This window comes from Pleurodeles waltl, chromosome 11 (assembly GCF_031143425.1).
Source record: "Pleurodeles waltl isolate 20211129_DDA chromosome 11, aPleWal1.hap1.20221129, whole genome shotgun sequence".
NCBI classification, from domain to species: Eukaryota; Metazoa; Chordata; class Amphibia; order Caudata; family Salamandridae; genus Pleurodeles; species Pleurodeles waltl.
This window is the reverse complement of record NC_090450.1, coordinates 33,424,941-33,439,775: the sequence shown is the minus strand read 5'-3', so window position 1 is coordinate 33,439,775 and position 14,835 is coordinate 33,424,941. Positions and strand designations below refer to the sequence as shown.

General features: G+C 45.0%; 1 protein-coding gene across 10 annotated transcripts in view; it reads left to right on the top strand.

Moving 5' to 3' along the window:
• Window positions 1-14,835, top strand: part of ABCC5 (ATP binding cassette subfamily C member 5) — a 254,811-nt gene that overhangs the window by 112,639 nt on the left and 127,337 nt on the right. For 5 of the 10 annotated variants that reach the window (XR_011199339.1, XM_069212924.1, XM_069212926.1 and 2 more), the window contains 3 exons: window positions 2,230-2,337; window positions 11,292-11,642; window positions 12,745-12,816. Coding sequence is in view for 9 of the 10 variants with exons in the window: in XM_069212924.1 (XP_069069025.1) it covers window positions 2,230-2,337; window positions 11,292-11,642; window positions 12,745-12,816 (531 nt within the window). In the remaining variant the exon portion in view is untranslated. Of the gene's footprint in view, window positions 1-2,229; window positions 2,338-11,189; window positions 11,643-12,744; window positions 12,817-14,835 lie in introns of those variants that run through there. The other 5 variants (XM_069212929.1, XM_069212930.1, XM_069212933.1 and 2 more) reach the window with 5 other exon arrangements.

The window sequence follows — 14,835 nt, the reverse complement described above, 5'->3', positions numbered from 1 at the left end:
GCTTCAATGGAGAGAAGGGGGTGCCCCGGTTCCAGTCTGCCAGCAGGTAAGTACCCGCGTCTTCGGAGGGCAGACCAGGGGGGTTTTGTAGGGCACCGGGGGGGACACAAGCCCACACAGAAATTTCACCCTCAGCGGCGCGGGGGCGGCCGGGTGCAGTGTTAGAACAAGCGTCGGGTTCGCAATGGAAGTCAATGAGAGATCAAGGGATCTCTTCAGCGCTGCAGGCAGGCAAGGGGGGGCTTCCTCGGGGAAACCTCCACTTGGGCAAGGGAGAGGGACTCCTGGGGGTCACTTCTGCAGTGAAAGTCCGGTCCTTCAGGTCCTGGGGGCTGCGGGTGCAGGGTCTTTTCCAGGCGTCGGGACTTAGGTTTCAGAGAGTCGCGGTCAGGGGAAGCCTCGGGATTCCCTCTGCAGGCGGCGCTGTGGGGGCTCAGGGGGGACAGGTTTTGGTACTCACAGTCGTAGAGTAGTCCGGGGGTCCTCCCTGAGGTGTTGGTTCTCCACCAGCCGAGTCGGGGTTGCCGGGTGCAGTGTTGCAAGTCTCACGCTTCTTGCGGGGAGATTGCAGGGGTCTTTAAAGCTGCTCCTTTGGATAAAGTTGCAGTCTTTTTGGAGCAGGTCCGCTGTCCTCTGGAGTTTCTTGTCGTCGTCGAAGCAGGGCAGTCCTCAGAGGATTCAGAGGTCGCTGGTCCCTTTGGAAGGCGTCGCTGGAGCAGAGTTCCTTGGAAGGCAGGAGACAGGCCGGTGAGTTTCTGGAGCCAAGGCAGTTGTCTTCTGGTCTTCCTCTGCAGGGGTTTCAGCTAGGCAGTCCTTTTTCTTGTGGTTGCAGGAATCTAAATCTTTAGGTTGAGGGGAGCCCTTCAATACTAAATTTAAGGGCGTGTTTAGGTCTGGGGGGTTAGTAGCCAATGGCTACTAGCCCTGAGGGTGAGTACACCCTCTTTGTGCCTCCTCCCAAGGGGAGGGGGTCACATCCCTAATCCTATTGGGGGAACCCTCCATCTGCAAGATGGAGGATTTCTAAAAGTTAGAGTCACCTCAGCTCAGGACACCTTAGGGGCTGTCCTGACTGGCCAGTGACTCCTCCTTGTTATTCTCATTATTTTCTCCGGCCTTGCCGCCAAAAGTGGGGGCCGGAGGGGGCGGGCAACTCCACTAGCTGGAGTGTCCTGCGGTGCTGTGACAAAGGGGTGAGCCTTTGAGGCTCACCGCCAGGTGTTACAGCTCCTGCCTGGGGGAGGTGTTAGTATCTCCACCCAGTGCAGGCTTTGTTACTGGCCTCAGAGTGACAAAGGCACTCTCCTCATGGGGCCAGCAACATGTCTCTAGTGTGGCAGGCTGCTGGAACCAGTCAGCCTACACAGATGGTCGGTTAAGTTTCAGGGGGCACCTCTAAGGTGCCCTCTGTGGTGTATTTTACAATAAAATGTACACTGGCATCAGTGTGCATTTATTGTGCTGAGAAGTTTGATACCAAACTTCCCAGTTTTCAGTGTAGCCATTATGGTGCTGTGGAGTTCGTGTAAAACAGACTCCCAGACCATATACTCTTATGGCTACCCTGCACTTACAATGTCTAAGGTTTTGCTTAGACACTGTAGGGGCACAGTGCTCATGCACTGGTACCCTCACCTATGGTATAGTGCACCCTGCCTTAGGGCTGTAAGGCCTGCTAGAGGGGTGTCTTACCTATACTGCATAGGCAGTGAGAGGCTGGCATGGCACCCTGAGGGGAGTGCCATGTTGACTTACTCATTTTGTTCTCACTAGCACACACAAGCTGGTAAGCAGTGTGTCTGTGCTGAGTGAGGGGTCTCTAGGGTGGCATAATACCTGCTGCAGCCCTTAGAGACCTTCCCTGGCATCAGGGCCCTTGGTACCAGAGGTACCAGTTACAAGGGACTTATCTGGATGCCAGGGGGTGCCAATTGGGGAATCAAAAGTACAGGTTAGGGAAAGAACACTGGTGCTGGGGCCTGGTTAGCAGGCCTCAGCACACTTTCAATTCAAAACATAGCATCAGCAAAGGCAAAAAGTCAGGGGGTAACCATGCCAAGGAGGCATTTCCTTACAGTCGTACCCAGAGAAATGTGGAAGTATACAAACCCTGTTGTCTGTTTTTGTGCGTGCGCACTGTGCTGTAGGTTTAAGTGCTTCCTGGATGTTTTTGTTTAACTTAGTTACAGTGAACTTTATTAAGCTGATTTTCTATCCTTTGTTTTTAAGGCCTTTACCGTTGTCACGGTATTTAATTCTATGACTTTTGCCCTTAAAGTCACACCGTTCTCTGTGAAGTCACTCTCTGAAGCATCAGTTTCTGTTGAGCGCTTTAAGGTAAATGGACTATTCCTTGAATTCCTTCTGATTTTGACACAAGAACTGAAAACCACCACTATTTTTTTATTTTATGTCACATAATGTAAATTCAGTCAAGGAATCTCCCACGAATTGGACTTCCAGTCTCTGTATCATTCTCATCTTCTCTGTAGCCAACAAACCCTGTATTGTGGTAGAGATTCCTGGCTTAATGTTTCATTATTTTAAAAGCACAACATTAATATACAGTTTCAGAACCTTTTTTGATTCTAGCTAGCCTTCTACTATTAATTATGGCATTTTACTTTCGGTATCTCTCTCACATTTAATTGAGGAGACGCTCTTTCTCTTCTTAATAATGTCTTGTTCATCTTAATCGACACATGTGGATGAACAGAACAGATAGTTGGCAAAGGATCCTGGTAACCATTTTAGCCAACGTGACAAAGCTCTGGGTCACACCAGTAGCATTTGCTTTTGTATGTCCTTTAAAACAAATTCATCAATTTACTAGTAACACAGGAATACAAATAAGAAAAGGAGTGATACTCTTGAGTGAACATCGTAAACCATCACCCACACTGAATATACTTCAGCAGAAAACACGGAGATTAATCACATCATTCAGCTATTTTCATAAAAGGAAAGTCTTCTACCACCCACTCAACCATGCAGAGTAACCATGTTTGTGTACTTTTGTATTTTTAAGCTTGTTTTCAAAATCTTCGATTTGCTTCTGATCTACTGCTCTTTTTCATTTCATCCTTGTTGACTGATTGTTCTCAAAGATATTTTCTTGAGTTCACTTATTGTGTTGCTTTTTGATGATGATGGTGGATGTGGGGGAACATGGACACAGTGGGATTGACAGTAGTTTACTATCATTGGCCAATCACCGGCCTTGTTTTTCTACCCCAAGCACATAAATCGGGGATCAAGGAGAGGTGTATTGTGGGATCATTCAGAAGCTGCAACAATTGGACAGGTCTCTCTGCTCCTTCTTCCTACGACACTCGGTGTGCAGCTAGTATCTGCACTTTGGCGTGTCCCTTCAGGGGTTGTCAGTTCTTCTGGACCTAAAGAATTTTAAAGAGTGAGACTGACTCTGTTATCCTAATCAGCCAAATCTTCCTACTCCTATTGGTTAAACAGAGGAAGTAATGCTCCACTGAGCCTTATTCAGGGGAATTTAGTGAACATAGTTTATTGAACAATTTTGTTTCTGCTGCTGGGCCATAGTGTTGATGCACTAACTTGTTCGCGCTGGGATGCAGACGGTTACCCGAGAAGGATGAGCATATATGCAGCTTTCTCCCATCACTACTGTGAAGTCTTTCAGTCATATTGCCCAGATCTTACAGGTTGTGCAATCCATCCGTTTTCCCTTTGTAATGTGCTCTGTTATCCGAACGAGTATGCCCTTGGGCTTTTCCAGCTTATTGGATTGTAGCATCTCAATCCTGTTGTCCCTGTGTGTTTGGCAGGTTCACTAGCATCATAACTTTTGGGTTGTCACAAAGTTATGTGAAATGGTTCTTACTGGAGGTTTATTAGAGCCTGTGACTTGATGACCTATTTGCTTAATGCCACTTTCTGCCAGATTGTATGTCAGAGTAGAGTATGGTATATACAGCAGATACACTGTGGTTAGGTTTGTTCCGAGGCAGTAAATATCTCATGCGTATTCCCTTTGTATTGCGCCAGCCCCTACTGTTTTGACTTTTTTTCTGCACATTTTCCCTCAATAAATTTCAGTAGGTTTGACAATGGGGGTGCAGTCATCTCCACACAATTCAGAATTTTGTTCCCAACTTGTGCAGTGATCTGAACAGCCCTCCACATGTGCTGTGAGAAATGAAAACCCTTAGCTTGTTCAACTAACTAGTTTAGTGAAAAAGAACAGATAATTTATTTTTCTTAACCCTCTGGCCACAGCAGTGTTATCTTGATTTTACACTTCATGTATTGTAAAGATCTGTGTCTTTTTTAGGCCTATTGTTACTGCATTATTCAGGAAGCTTAAGCCTGACATGTTTTTCTTGTTTTATTTTAATTACAGTTTTATACATTTTATTTTAATTTATAGGTTAATGCAAGAATCCATACAGGAGTCATAGACATAAAATCATATTCACCTAGCCCAATGAGTTCCTGTACACAGTCTCGACTTTACGTCAATGAGGCATCTTACAGGCATTGAGTCTTAAAACAAATGTGACGGACCTCAGTTAGTTGAATAAATGGATGTTCGGTGGCATGTGTAGCTGCAGATACACATGCTGTGCATAGTCCGCCGTCTGGTGTTGGGCTCCGAGTGTTACAAGTTGTTTTTCTTCGAAGAAGTCTTTTCGAGTCACGAGACCGAGGGACTCCTCCCACTTCGGTTCCATTGCGCATGGGCGTCGACTCCATCTTAGATTGTTTTCTTTCCGCCGTCGGGTTTGGACATGTTCCTTTTCGCTCCGTGTTTCGGGTCGGAAAGTTAGTCAGAATCGCGGAAAAAATCGTCGGTATTGTTTCGTTCGGTATCGGGTTAGTTACAACAAATCGACACCGAATCTTGAAGAGCTCCGGTAGCCCTTCGGGGTAATTTCGATCATCCGTCGGGGCCTGGTCGGCCCGACCACGTGCAACATCGAGACTGATGGAACGGACCCCGTTCCGATTCTGTCCTAAATGCCATAATAAATATCCTTATACGGATCAACATTTGGTCTGTAACTTGTGCCTGTCCCCCGAGCACAAGGAGGATACGTGTGAAGCCTGTCACGCGTTTCGGTCGAGAAACGCTCAGAGACCGAAGAGCCAGGAGGTTGCAGATGGCGTCCACGCCGACAGGACAACAACGGTTCGAGGAGGAGGAGGAAGAAGAAACTTTCTCCATCCACGAGTCGGATTCCGAAGAATTCGACGTCGAAGAACAACCAACCGTGAGTAAGACGTCGAAACAAAAAACACAAGAAAAAACTGACAACGCCCAGGGGACGCCACCGCCAACAGGCCATGGCTTAACCCGCAAAGTAGGTGACCGTCCATCGGCACCGAAAAAGGGCGAGCTGCTGTCGAAGTCATCCGACTCCGGTCGGGATACCGGCACGCAGCAATCTCGGGACCGAGAGAGTGACGCAGAAAAAATTCGGCACCGACACAGCGGCACCGAAGTTGGTCGGCACCGAGAAGGCACGACACCGAAAAGAAAAAAGATCTTGTCGGAGCCGAAAAAATCCAGAGACACGGTTTCGGTGCCGAAACACCCGGCAACCGAACCGAAAACTAGTTCCTACTCAGAGGAACAGGGACTGTCCTCCCAACTAAAGAAACACAGATTTGAGGAGGAATTACAAACAATAGAGCCAGATCACACGCAAAAGCGGATCTTTATTCAAAAGGATACAGGGAAGATTAGCACTCTTCCCCCAATCAAAAGAAAGAGGAAACTTGACTTCCAGCAAGGAGACAGGCAACCACAAGCAAAGTTGTAAAGAAGGTAACTCCACCACCCTCTCCACCACCATCAACTCATGCATCACCGGCACAAACTCCACCATTAACACACTCACCAGCTCATACCACAATGAGCCAGGATGATCCGGATGCATGGGACCTCTACGACGCTCCAGTATCGGACAATAGCCCGGAGTCGTACCCAACTAAACCGTCACCACCTGAGGACAGTACTTCATATGCACAGGTGGTAGCTAGGGCAGCCGAATTCCATAATGTCTCGCTACATTCGGAGCCTATTGAGGATGACTTCCTCTTTAACACCCTGTCCTCCACCCATAGCCATTATCAAAGCCTTCCCATGCTTCCAGGAATGCTAAGGCACTCGAAACAGATATTTCAGGAGCCAGTTAAAAGCAGAGCCATAACTCCAAGGGTGGAGAAAAAATACAAGGCTCCGCCCACAGACCCTGTTTTTCTTACATCACAACTGACACCAGACTCAGTAGTTGTGGGTGCAGCTCGTAAGAGAGCCAACTCGCATACATCAGGCGACGCACCACCTCCGGACAAGGAGAGCTGCAAATTTGATGCAGCGGGAAAAAGGGTTGCAGCGCAAGCGGCAAATCAGTGGCGCATCGCCAACTCGCAAGCACTCCTGGCGAGATACGACAGGGCTCATTGGGATGAGATGCAACATCTCATCGAACACCTCCCCAAAGAGCTCCAAAAACGTGCGCAACAAGTGGTGGAAGAGGGACAAAGTATCTCGAACAATCAGATACGGTCTTCCATGGATGCAGCAGATACAGCTGCAAGGACAATAAATACTGCAGTCACAATAAGAAGGCACGCATGGCTGCGCACATCTGGGTTCAAACCCGAAATACAACAGGCTGTGCTCAATATGCCGTTTAATGAACAGCAATTGTTTGGGCCGGAGGTCGACACTGCAATCGAAAAATTAAAAAAGGACACCGATACAGCCAAAGCCATGGGCGCACTCTACTCCCCGCATGGCAGAGGCACATTTGCCACATTTTGTAAAACAACTTTTAGGGGAGGGTTTCGAGGTCAAGCCACAGAAACCAGCACCTCACAAACAAGACCACCTACCTACCAGGGACAATATCAAAGGGGAGGTTTTCGGGGACAATACAGAGGGGGCCAATTCCCAAGAAACCGGGGAAAATTTCAAGGTCCCAAAACCCCTCAAAATAAACAGTGACTCACAAGTCACACAACCCCTTCACACAACACCAGTGGGGGGAAGACTAAGCCAGTTCTACAAATCTTGGGAGGAAATAACAACAGACACTTGGGTCTTAGCAATTATCCAACATGGTTATTGCATAGAATTTCTCCAACTCCCTCCAAACGTCCCACCGAAAACACACTATGTCAAAACAGCATATAGACCTTCTAGGACTAGAAGTTCAAGCATTACTGCAAAAGGACGCAATAGAACTAGTACCACGTCAACAAAAGAACACAGGAGTTTACTCACTGTACTTTCTAATACCAAAAAAAGACAAAACTCTGAGACCAATACTAGATCTCAGAACACTAAACACCTACATCAAATAAGACCACTTTCACATGGTCACATTACAAGACGTAATCCCACTGCTCAAACAGCAAGACTACATGACAACATTAGATCTAAAAGATGCGTATTTCCATATACCAATACATCCTTCGCACAGGAAATACCTAAGGTTCGTATTCAAGGGAATACATTACCAATTCAAAGTGTTGCCATTCGGAATAACAACCGCGCCAAGAGTCTTTAAAAAATGCCTAGCAGTAGTAGCTGCCCATATCAGAAGGCAGCAAATACACGTGTTCCCTTACTTAGACGATTGGTTAATCAAGACCAACACGCTAACAAAGTGTTCACATCACACAAATTATGTTATACAAATCCTTCACAAGTTGGGTTTCTCCATCAACTATGCAAAGTCACACCTTTTGCCGTGTCAAACACAGCAATACTTAGGAGCGACTATCAACACAACAAAAGGGATAGCCACTCCAAGTCCACAAAGAGTTCAAACATTTCACAAGTTAATACAGGCCATGTATCCAACACAAAAGATACAAGCAAAAATGGTATTAAAACTCCGAGGCATGATGTCTTCATGCATAGCAATTGTCCCATACGCAAGGTTGCACATGCGGCCCTTACAACAGTGCCTAGCATCACAATGGTCACAAGCACAGGGTCACCTTCTAGATCTGGTGTTGATAGACCGCCAAACATACATCTCGCTTCTATGGTGGAACAGTACAAATTTAAACAAAGGGCGGCCTTTCCAAGACCCAGTGCCAACATACGTTCTAACAACAGATGCTTCCATGACAGGGTGGGGAGCACACCTCAATCAACACAGCATCCAAGGACAATGGGACATACATCAAAGGAAGTTTCACATAAATCAAAACAGACAACATGACGACAATGTATTATTTAAACAAACAGGGGGGACACACTCGACACAGTTGTGCCTCCTAACACAAAAAATATGGCATTGGGCAATTCACAACCATATTCGCCTAATAGCACAATTTATTCCAGGGATCCAGAACCAACTAGCAAACAATCTCTCTCGGGATCACCAACAAGTCCACGAATGGGAAATTCACCCCCAAATACTGAACACTTACTTTCAAATTTGGGGAACACCTCAATCGATCTATTCGCAACAAAAGGAAACGCAAAATGCCAAAACTTCGCATCCAGGTACCCACACAGGTACTCCCAAGGCAATGCTCTATGGATGAATTGGTCAGGGATATTTGCGTACGCTTTTCCCCCTCTCCCTCTCCTTCCATATCTAGTAAACAGATTGAGTCAAAACAAACTCAAACTCATACTAATAGCACCAACATGGGCAAGACAACCTTGGTATACGACACTACTAGACCTGTCAGTAGTACCTCATGTCAAACTACCCAACAGACCAGATCTGTTAACACAACACAATCAACAGATCAGGCATCCAAACCCAGCATCGCTGAATCTAGCAATTTGGCTCCTGAAATCCTAGAATTTGGACACTTAGACCTCACACAAGAATGTATGGAGGTCATAAAACAAGCTAGAAAACCTTCCACTAGACACTGCTATGCAAGTAAATGGAAAAGATTTGTTTGTTACTGCCATAATAATCAAATTCATCCATTGCATGCGTCTCCAAAACATGTAGTAGGATATTTACTACATTTGCAAAAATCCAATCTAGCTTTCTCTTCCATAAAAATACATCTCGCCGCAATATCTGCTTACCTGCAGATTACTCATTCAACTTCCCTGTTTAGAATACCTGTCATTAAAGCGTTTATGGAAGACCTAAAGAGAATTATACCACCAAGGACACCACCTGTTCCTTCATGGAACCTCAACATTGTCTTAACAAGGCTCATGGGTCCACCTTTCGAACCCATGCATTCTTGTGAAATGCAATACTTAACGTGGAAAGTTGCATTTCTCATTGCCATCACATCTATAAGAAGAGTAAGTGAAATACAAGCGTTTACCATACAAGAACCATTTATTCAAATTTACAAAGATAAAGTAGTTCTAAGAACAAATCCAAAATTCTTACCAAAGGTTATCTCACGTTCCACTTAAATCAAACAGTAGAATTACCAGTGTTCTTCCCACAGCCAGATTCAATAGCTGAAAGAGCACTACATACATTAGACATCAAAAGAGCACTAATGTACTACATTGACAGAACAAAAGTAATTAGAAAGACAAAACAACTATTTATTGCCTTTCAAAAACCTCATACAGGAAATCCTATTTCAAAACAAGGTATTGCCAGATGGATAGTTAGGTGCATCCAAACCTGCTATCTTAAAGCAAAGAGAGAGCTGCCTATTACACCAAAGGCACACTCAACCAGAAAGAAAGGTGCTACTATGGCCTTTCTAGGAAATATTCCAATGAACGAAATATGTAAGGCAGCAACATGGTCTACGCCTCATACATTTACTGAACACTACTGTGTAGATGTGTTATCTGCACAACAAGCCACAGTAGGGCAAGCCGTACTAAGAACTTTATTTCAAACTACTTCCACTCCTACAGGCTGAACCACCGCTTTTGGGGAGATAACTGCTTACTAGTCTATGCACAGCATGTGTATCTGCAGCTACACATGCCACCGAACGGAAAATGTCACTTACCCAGTGTACATCTGTTCGTGGCATTAGTCGCTGCAGATTCACATGCGCCCACCCGCCTCCCCGGGAGCCTGTAGCCGTTTGGAAGTATATCTTCAACATTTGTACATTTGTAAATATATTACTTTAACCTTCATTTGGTACATACGTATTCATTCCATTGCATGGGCACTATTACTAGCATACACAACTCCTACCTCACCCTCTGCGGGGAAAACAATCTAAGATGGAGTCGACGCCCATGCGCAATGGAACCGAAGTGGGAGGAGTCCCTCGGTCTCGTGACTCGAAAAGACTTCTTCGAAGAAAAACAACTTGTAACACTCCGAGCCCAACACCAGACGGCGGACTATGCACAGCATGTGAATCTGCAGCGACTAATGCCACGAACAGATGTACACTGGGTAAGTGACATTTTCCATCAGTTTGATAGGCTTGGAGGAGGTTTCCATGGTGAAAGGGTAGGATCAGAAGGTAGCGGCTTCTGAGGTTTCCGTGTTAATTTGTAGGGCGAGCAATAAACACAGCACGTGTTGGGTGTAGAACGGGTGCAATCCGGTAACACAAATCTGGATTTCGTTGGAAAAGAAATTTCATTATAAAACTTATTTCTGATGGCGTTATCTTGAAAGTGTGCTTGTTTTTAGTGATGCAGATTGCCTATGAATGATTACTTCAGCTGTTTAACAAACGCCGTTCCACAAGGAACTTGTAGAAGAGGGGTAGGAACAGGTCATTTATGTCTAGCGTGGGCTGGAGTGTCCTCTGTGACCAAAAAATAAAAAAAAGAGCAGTGATTGCAGCGCTTAATTATCATAATGGGGTTTCAAATGGTGTTGGAAACTTATTGACTTTAGCTGGTATTCTGATTTCCCCTAAAATTCTTATGTTTTCTTTTGCAAATAAATCTAAAAAGATATTTAGATCTTTTGATTGATCCTTTGAGATGATGTTCTTGTCTTTGGGTGTTGAAGTGTATGCAAGGACTGCAGATCTGCTAAAGAAGGCCACAGGGAACCATGAATGGCTTCCAGTTTACCTGCAGCTCTGGGTCAGTGATCTGAACTGGCAACCTTAATTTCAACAAGATTGTCTTCATTTTTGTTTGAAGGCGATTGTGGTAAGCTCGTACGAATCCTACTGTTTGTGCCGCGTTCTCCCACATTCAGGCGTCCCCAGGCCTCAGGCGGGCCTGGGTGTTAGTTGACACTAATGAGCTACGTTTTGCTCTTCAGCAGCTCCCACCTACTGTATAACCTGATGTGTTTTGCCGCCTGAGTGTGCCATAGGCTTGACCCGGTATCTCATCTTTGCACCTCTCTCACGGCTCCGCTCAGAGTTTGTTTCTCATGGAGGAGGTGCACTTGATAAAGAGAAAGCCTGCCAATCCTAAGGTCACCATCGAACTGAAAAATGCTACGCTGGCATGGGACTCTTCCCACGCCAGTACCCAGAGCTCACCCAAGCTGACCCCCAAAATGAAAAAAGACAAGAAAGCTGCCACCAAGGGAAAAAAGGAGAAGGCAAAGCTGCCAAACGATGGATCGCAGGCTGTACTTGCGGAGCAGAAGGGGCATCTCCTGGTGGACAGTGACGAGCAACCAAGCCCCGATGAGGAGATGAAAGGTACCGTGGGAAATACGCGGCTGCAGCGGACTCTCTACAACATTGACCTGGACATTGAACAGGTATGTACAGTGCACTGATCTTGGGAGGTAAGAAGGTCGGCCACTTGCATGCCCTGCCACCTTTTCAAACTGCAGTGTGCCCTCTGCTCATTTATTACCTGCATGGTCCTTTTAAAAGTACACATTTTCAATTTCTCTCACTTTAACTGTGCTTAGTAAACTGACGGGGAACCCATTACCAAGCAAACTGAAAAGATAATGTGACCATGAATGTAGAGGGGGTGAGGCAGGGGACTATTGCTGCAATCCTGCTTCTACTTTTTTTTCTAGTACAGGCATCTAGACTACAAAAATGGAACTGTTCTGTTGCACATAGTCACTGGCTTAGGCTTCTGTGTTTAGAGTGCCTGGAAGATTTCTCAGGTACTCAGCGGTTCAGACTCCTCAGAGCCATGCATATATTTTCAGCATTGTATTCCGCGTTGATAGTGTGCTGGGACACTGTTCCCTATTAACTCAGCTAGCTTCAGTCAGCTTGATTTGTGTTGAGAGCTGGTCACAGAGAGTGTGGTCAGGGGAAAGTAATCTAACCACAGGCAGAGGAAACCTGAAAAGCCTGCCTAAACACAGTTAAAGTTGTCTACCCTCAAAGTCTTTTCTTAGGGCTCTTATTGCATGTGGTAATGGCATAAATGTGGAATGCACTGTGAAAACGTGTTTGATATAGTATTAGTTTAAAGCACGACTTAGCCTTACAGCTTTTACTCCTCTTAATCCTTTAAAATAATATACTGCCTGTAATTGGAATTTGTTATACTTGAAATGCCTTCAATGCTCCTCTTTCATCGCATACTTTCCCTTGCTTTACTTCTGAGAGTCAAATATTTACGCTCACTGAAACGCACCCACCAAGTGCTGTCCAGCTAATTTGTGCACTGCTGTGGACATGCGCATTCAGGGAAGCATGGTGTCTAAAGGGCTGAAGATAGGCTTCTTGAAGTACTGCTTCCAGCTGTTCATTTTCTTTCTCTCTATCCCCTAAGTGAACTTACAAAATGTTAACTTTTAGATCACTGGGGTGTCCGCTCATTATATTCAAAAGATAGAGGAGATACTGTGGGAATGACACTTGCACTGCTTAAATATGTTTCTTCTTGTGCAGGGGAAACTTGTTGGGATTTGTGGCAGTGTGGGAAGTGGGAAAACCTCGCTGATCGCCTCTATTTTGGGACAGGTAAGGAAACTGTTATTCTTTCCATATTCCTTCTTATTGCTAATCCAGACCGTGTTCTCCCTGACATTTTATCGTAATCATTCAGGTGGTAGAATGAAGCTGAGAACCTTGTGATTTTCACGTGCGAATTCAACAGTCATCCAAGTGTGCTGGCTGTGCCCCATTCTTCTCTAAGTTTGTCATCAGAGGAGCATGCGTGTTCCCCTCTTCTCTCTAAGCTGACCACTGTCTCCTAACCCTGCCTGAGCAGCTGCTGCTGGTTGTGAGAGTGAGTTGATAGCCCAGGGGCAAAGGCCCTGACACCCTTACCGCTAGTGGAGAGAAGGCTTACTAGTCCTCTCTACAAAGGATCTGCACAGGTCTTGTAACTGGGATCCCTTTCATTCATTTTGTATGGAACATTTCTGAGATATTTTTGCTGGTTCCAAATACTTGGTTTGTATCAAGTCCATTTTGGCCCCCTGTGGGTGTTGCACAAAATGTTGCAAATCCTAGGGCAAGCCTGACATTGCCGTGGAGACCATGGCTAAATGTATTCTTTCCTTAGTTCCACCTCTAAAAACCTCTTGTACCTGGAAGGAGGATGGAGCTTAACGGCCCTGCCAATGTTTGGAGCAGGCTTCCTTAACTGGTTGCATCTGTAACTCATGGCATCAGAACCTGGGTCTCATTTTGTCACCCTCAGGAGGATGACCTGTTGAATCTTTACTGCAGGAGCTGAACCTGTGATCTTCTACCAACTGCTCCATCTTGCACCACTGTCTCTGTCATTACTGAGTCACGGTGCTAAGTTAAAACTGAACAAATGCTTTAAGTTGGATTGCCCATAGTTGCCTTACATATATTTTTGGATTTTGAGGTAAATCCTATGTATAAACCCACATCACTTAATTTTCTGTAGTGGAATGCTGACACTTAATGGTTCTGATTTGTGTGCCAAAGGGTCAGTATGTTTTTTTTAATTCAAATTCTTTATTACCATATTCATACATTTGTTAATACCAAGGTACAATTTGAAGGAAATGCAGAAGCTATTGAACTAGTTCGCAGAAAGGATGAATAAACTCACACTAAATTATTTTGCCCAAGCTTGGTCCCACAATGCCAATTTTAAGAAAGTATCCATATATAGATAACCCAGGCTGGTGAACTGTCGCTCAGTTTGCTCCCCCGGTGATGCACAGACCCTCTGACCTAGCAAGTCTTTGGAGCACAGAGCAACGGATGAACAGTCAGCCCCCATGGGCTCCTGTGTCTCCCCTACTGGCCTCATCTCGTGCATCTGCCTTAGATTTCCTTGATCTGTGTACTCCTGTGTGATGGCGATTAATAGGTCCAAGTCACAAAACTAGTGTTTGGCTTTGTCGGCTTCTTTTTAAGTGATACAAGCTAGCTGGCATCTCAAATGTGAGGTGTCTGGAGACTACAATACTTCAGTTTGAGGTGCCCAAGTCATATGTTCGCCTATGAATTTATTTTTGCAAAAAGGAAATACATTTTCTTAACTGAAAAATATTGAGACTTTTTATAACCAGCTTCCCAGAATGATAACTAATATGCAGATGTCCCCAAGTAAAGAAAATATATATAGTCAGAAAATAGACGTACCCTCTTGCCCTTTTGGATATCTCTGGGATAAGTCCCCTCCTTTGTGGCAACCCATTCAAACCATTTGTTAAATTTCTGGTGGTGGCAGTATTGCTATACTCACCAGGAGTTCATAAACGTTCTTAGTTGTCTTTTAATAATCGAAAAAATAGTGAAAACTTCAAAATACTAATTTGTCCTTCCAAAGTCTAGGGATGATAAAGTTACCACCCTTTTTTAATGTTCTTTTCAGTTCAATTCCTTAAACACAAATACTTTTATGCTCCATGGCTGTTGCCAACCAAGCACGTGTGCTTATGTTTGTGCCATGAAAATGAGAATGTGGTTAACTATATTAGAGTGCATCTGGAGTCTTTTCTTGCAAGTACAACATCACTGTGGAAAATACAATCTTAATGCATAATACAGTGG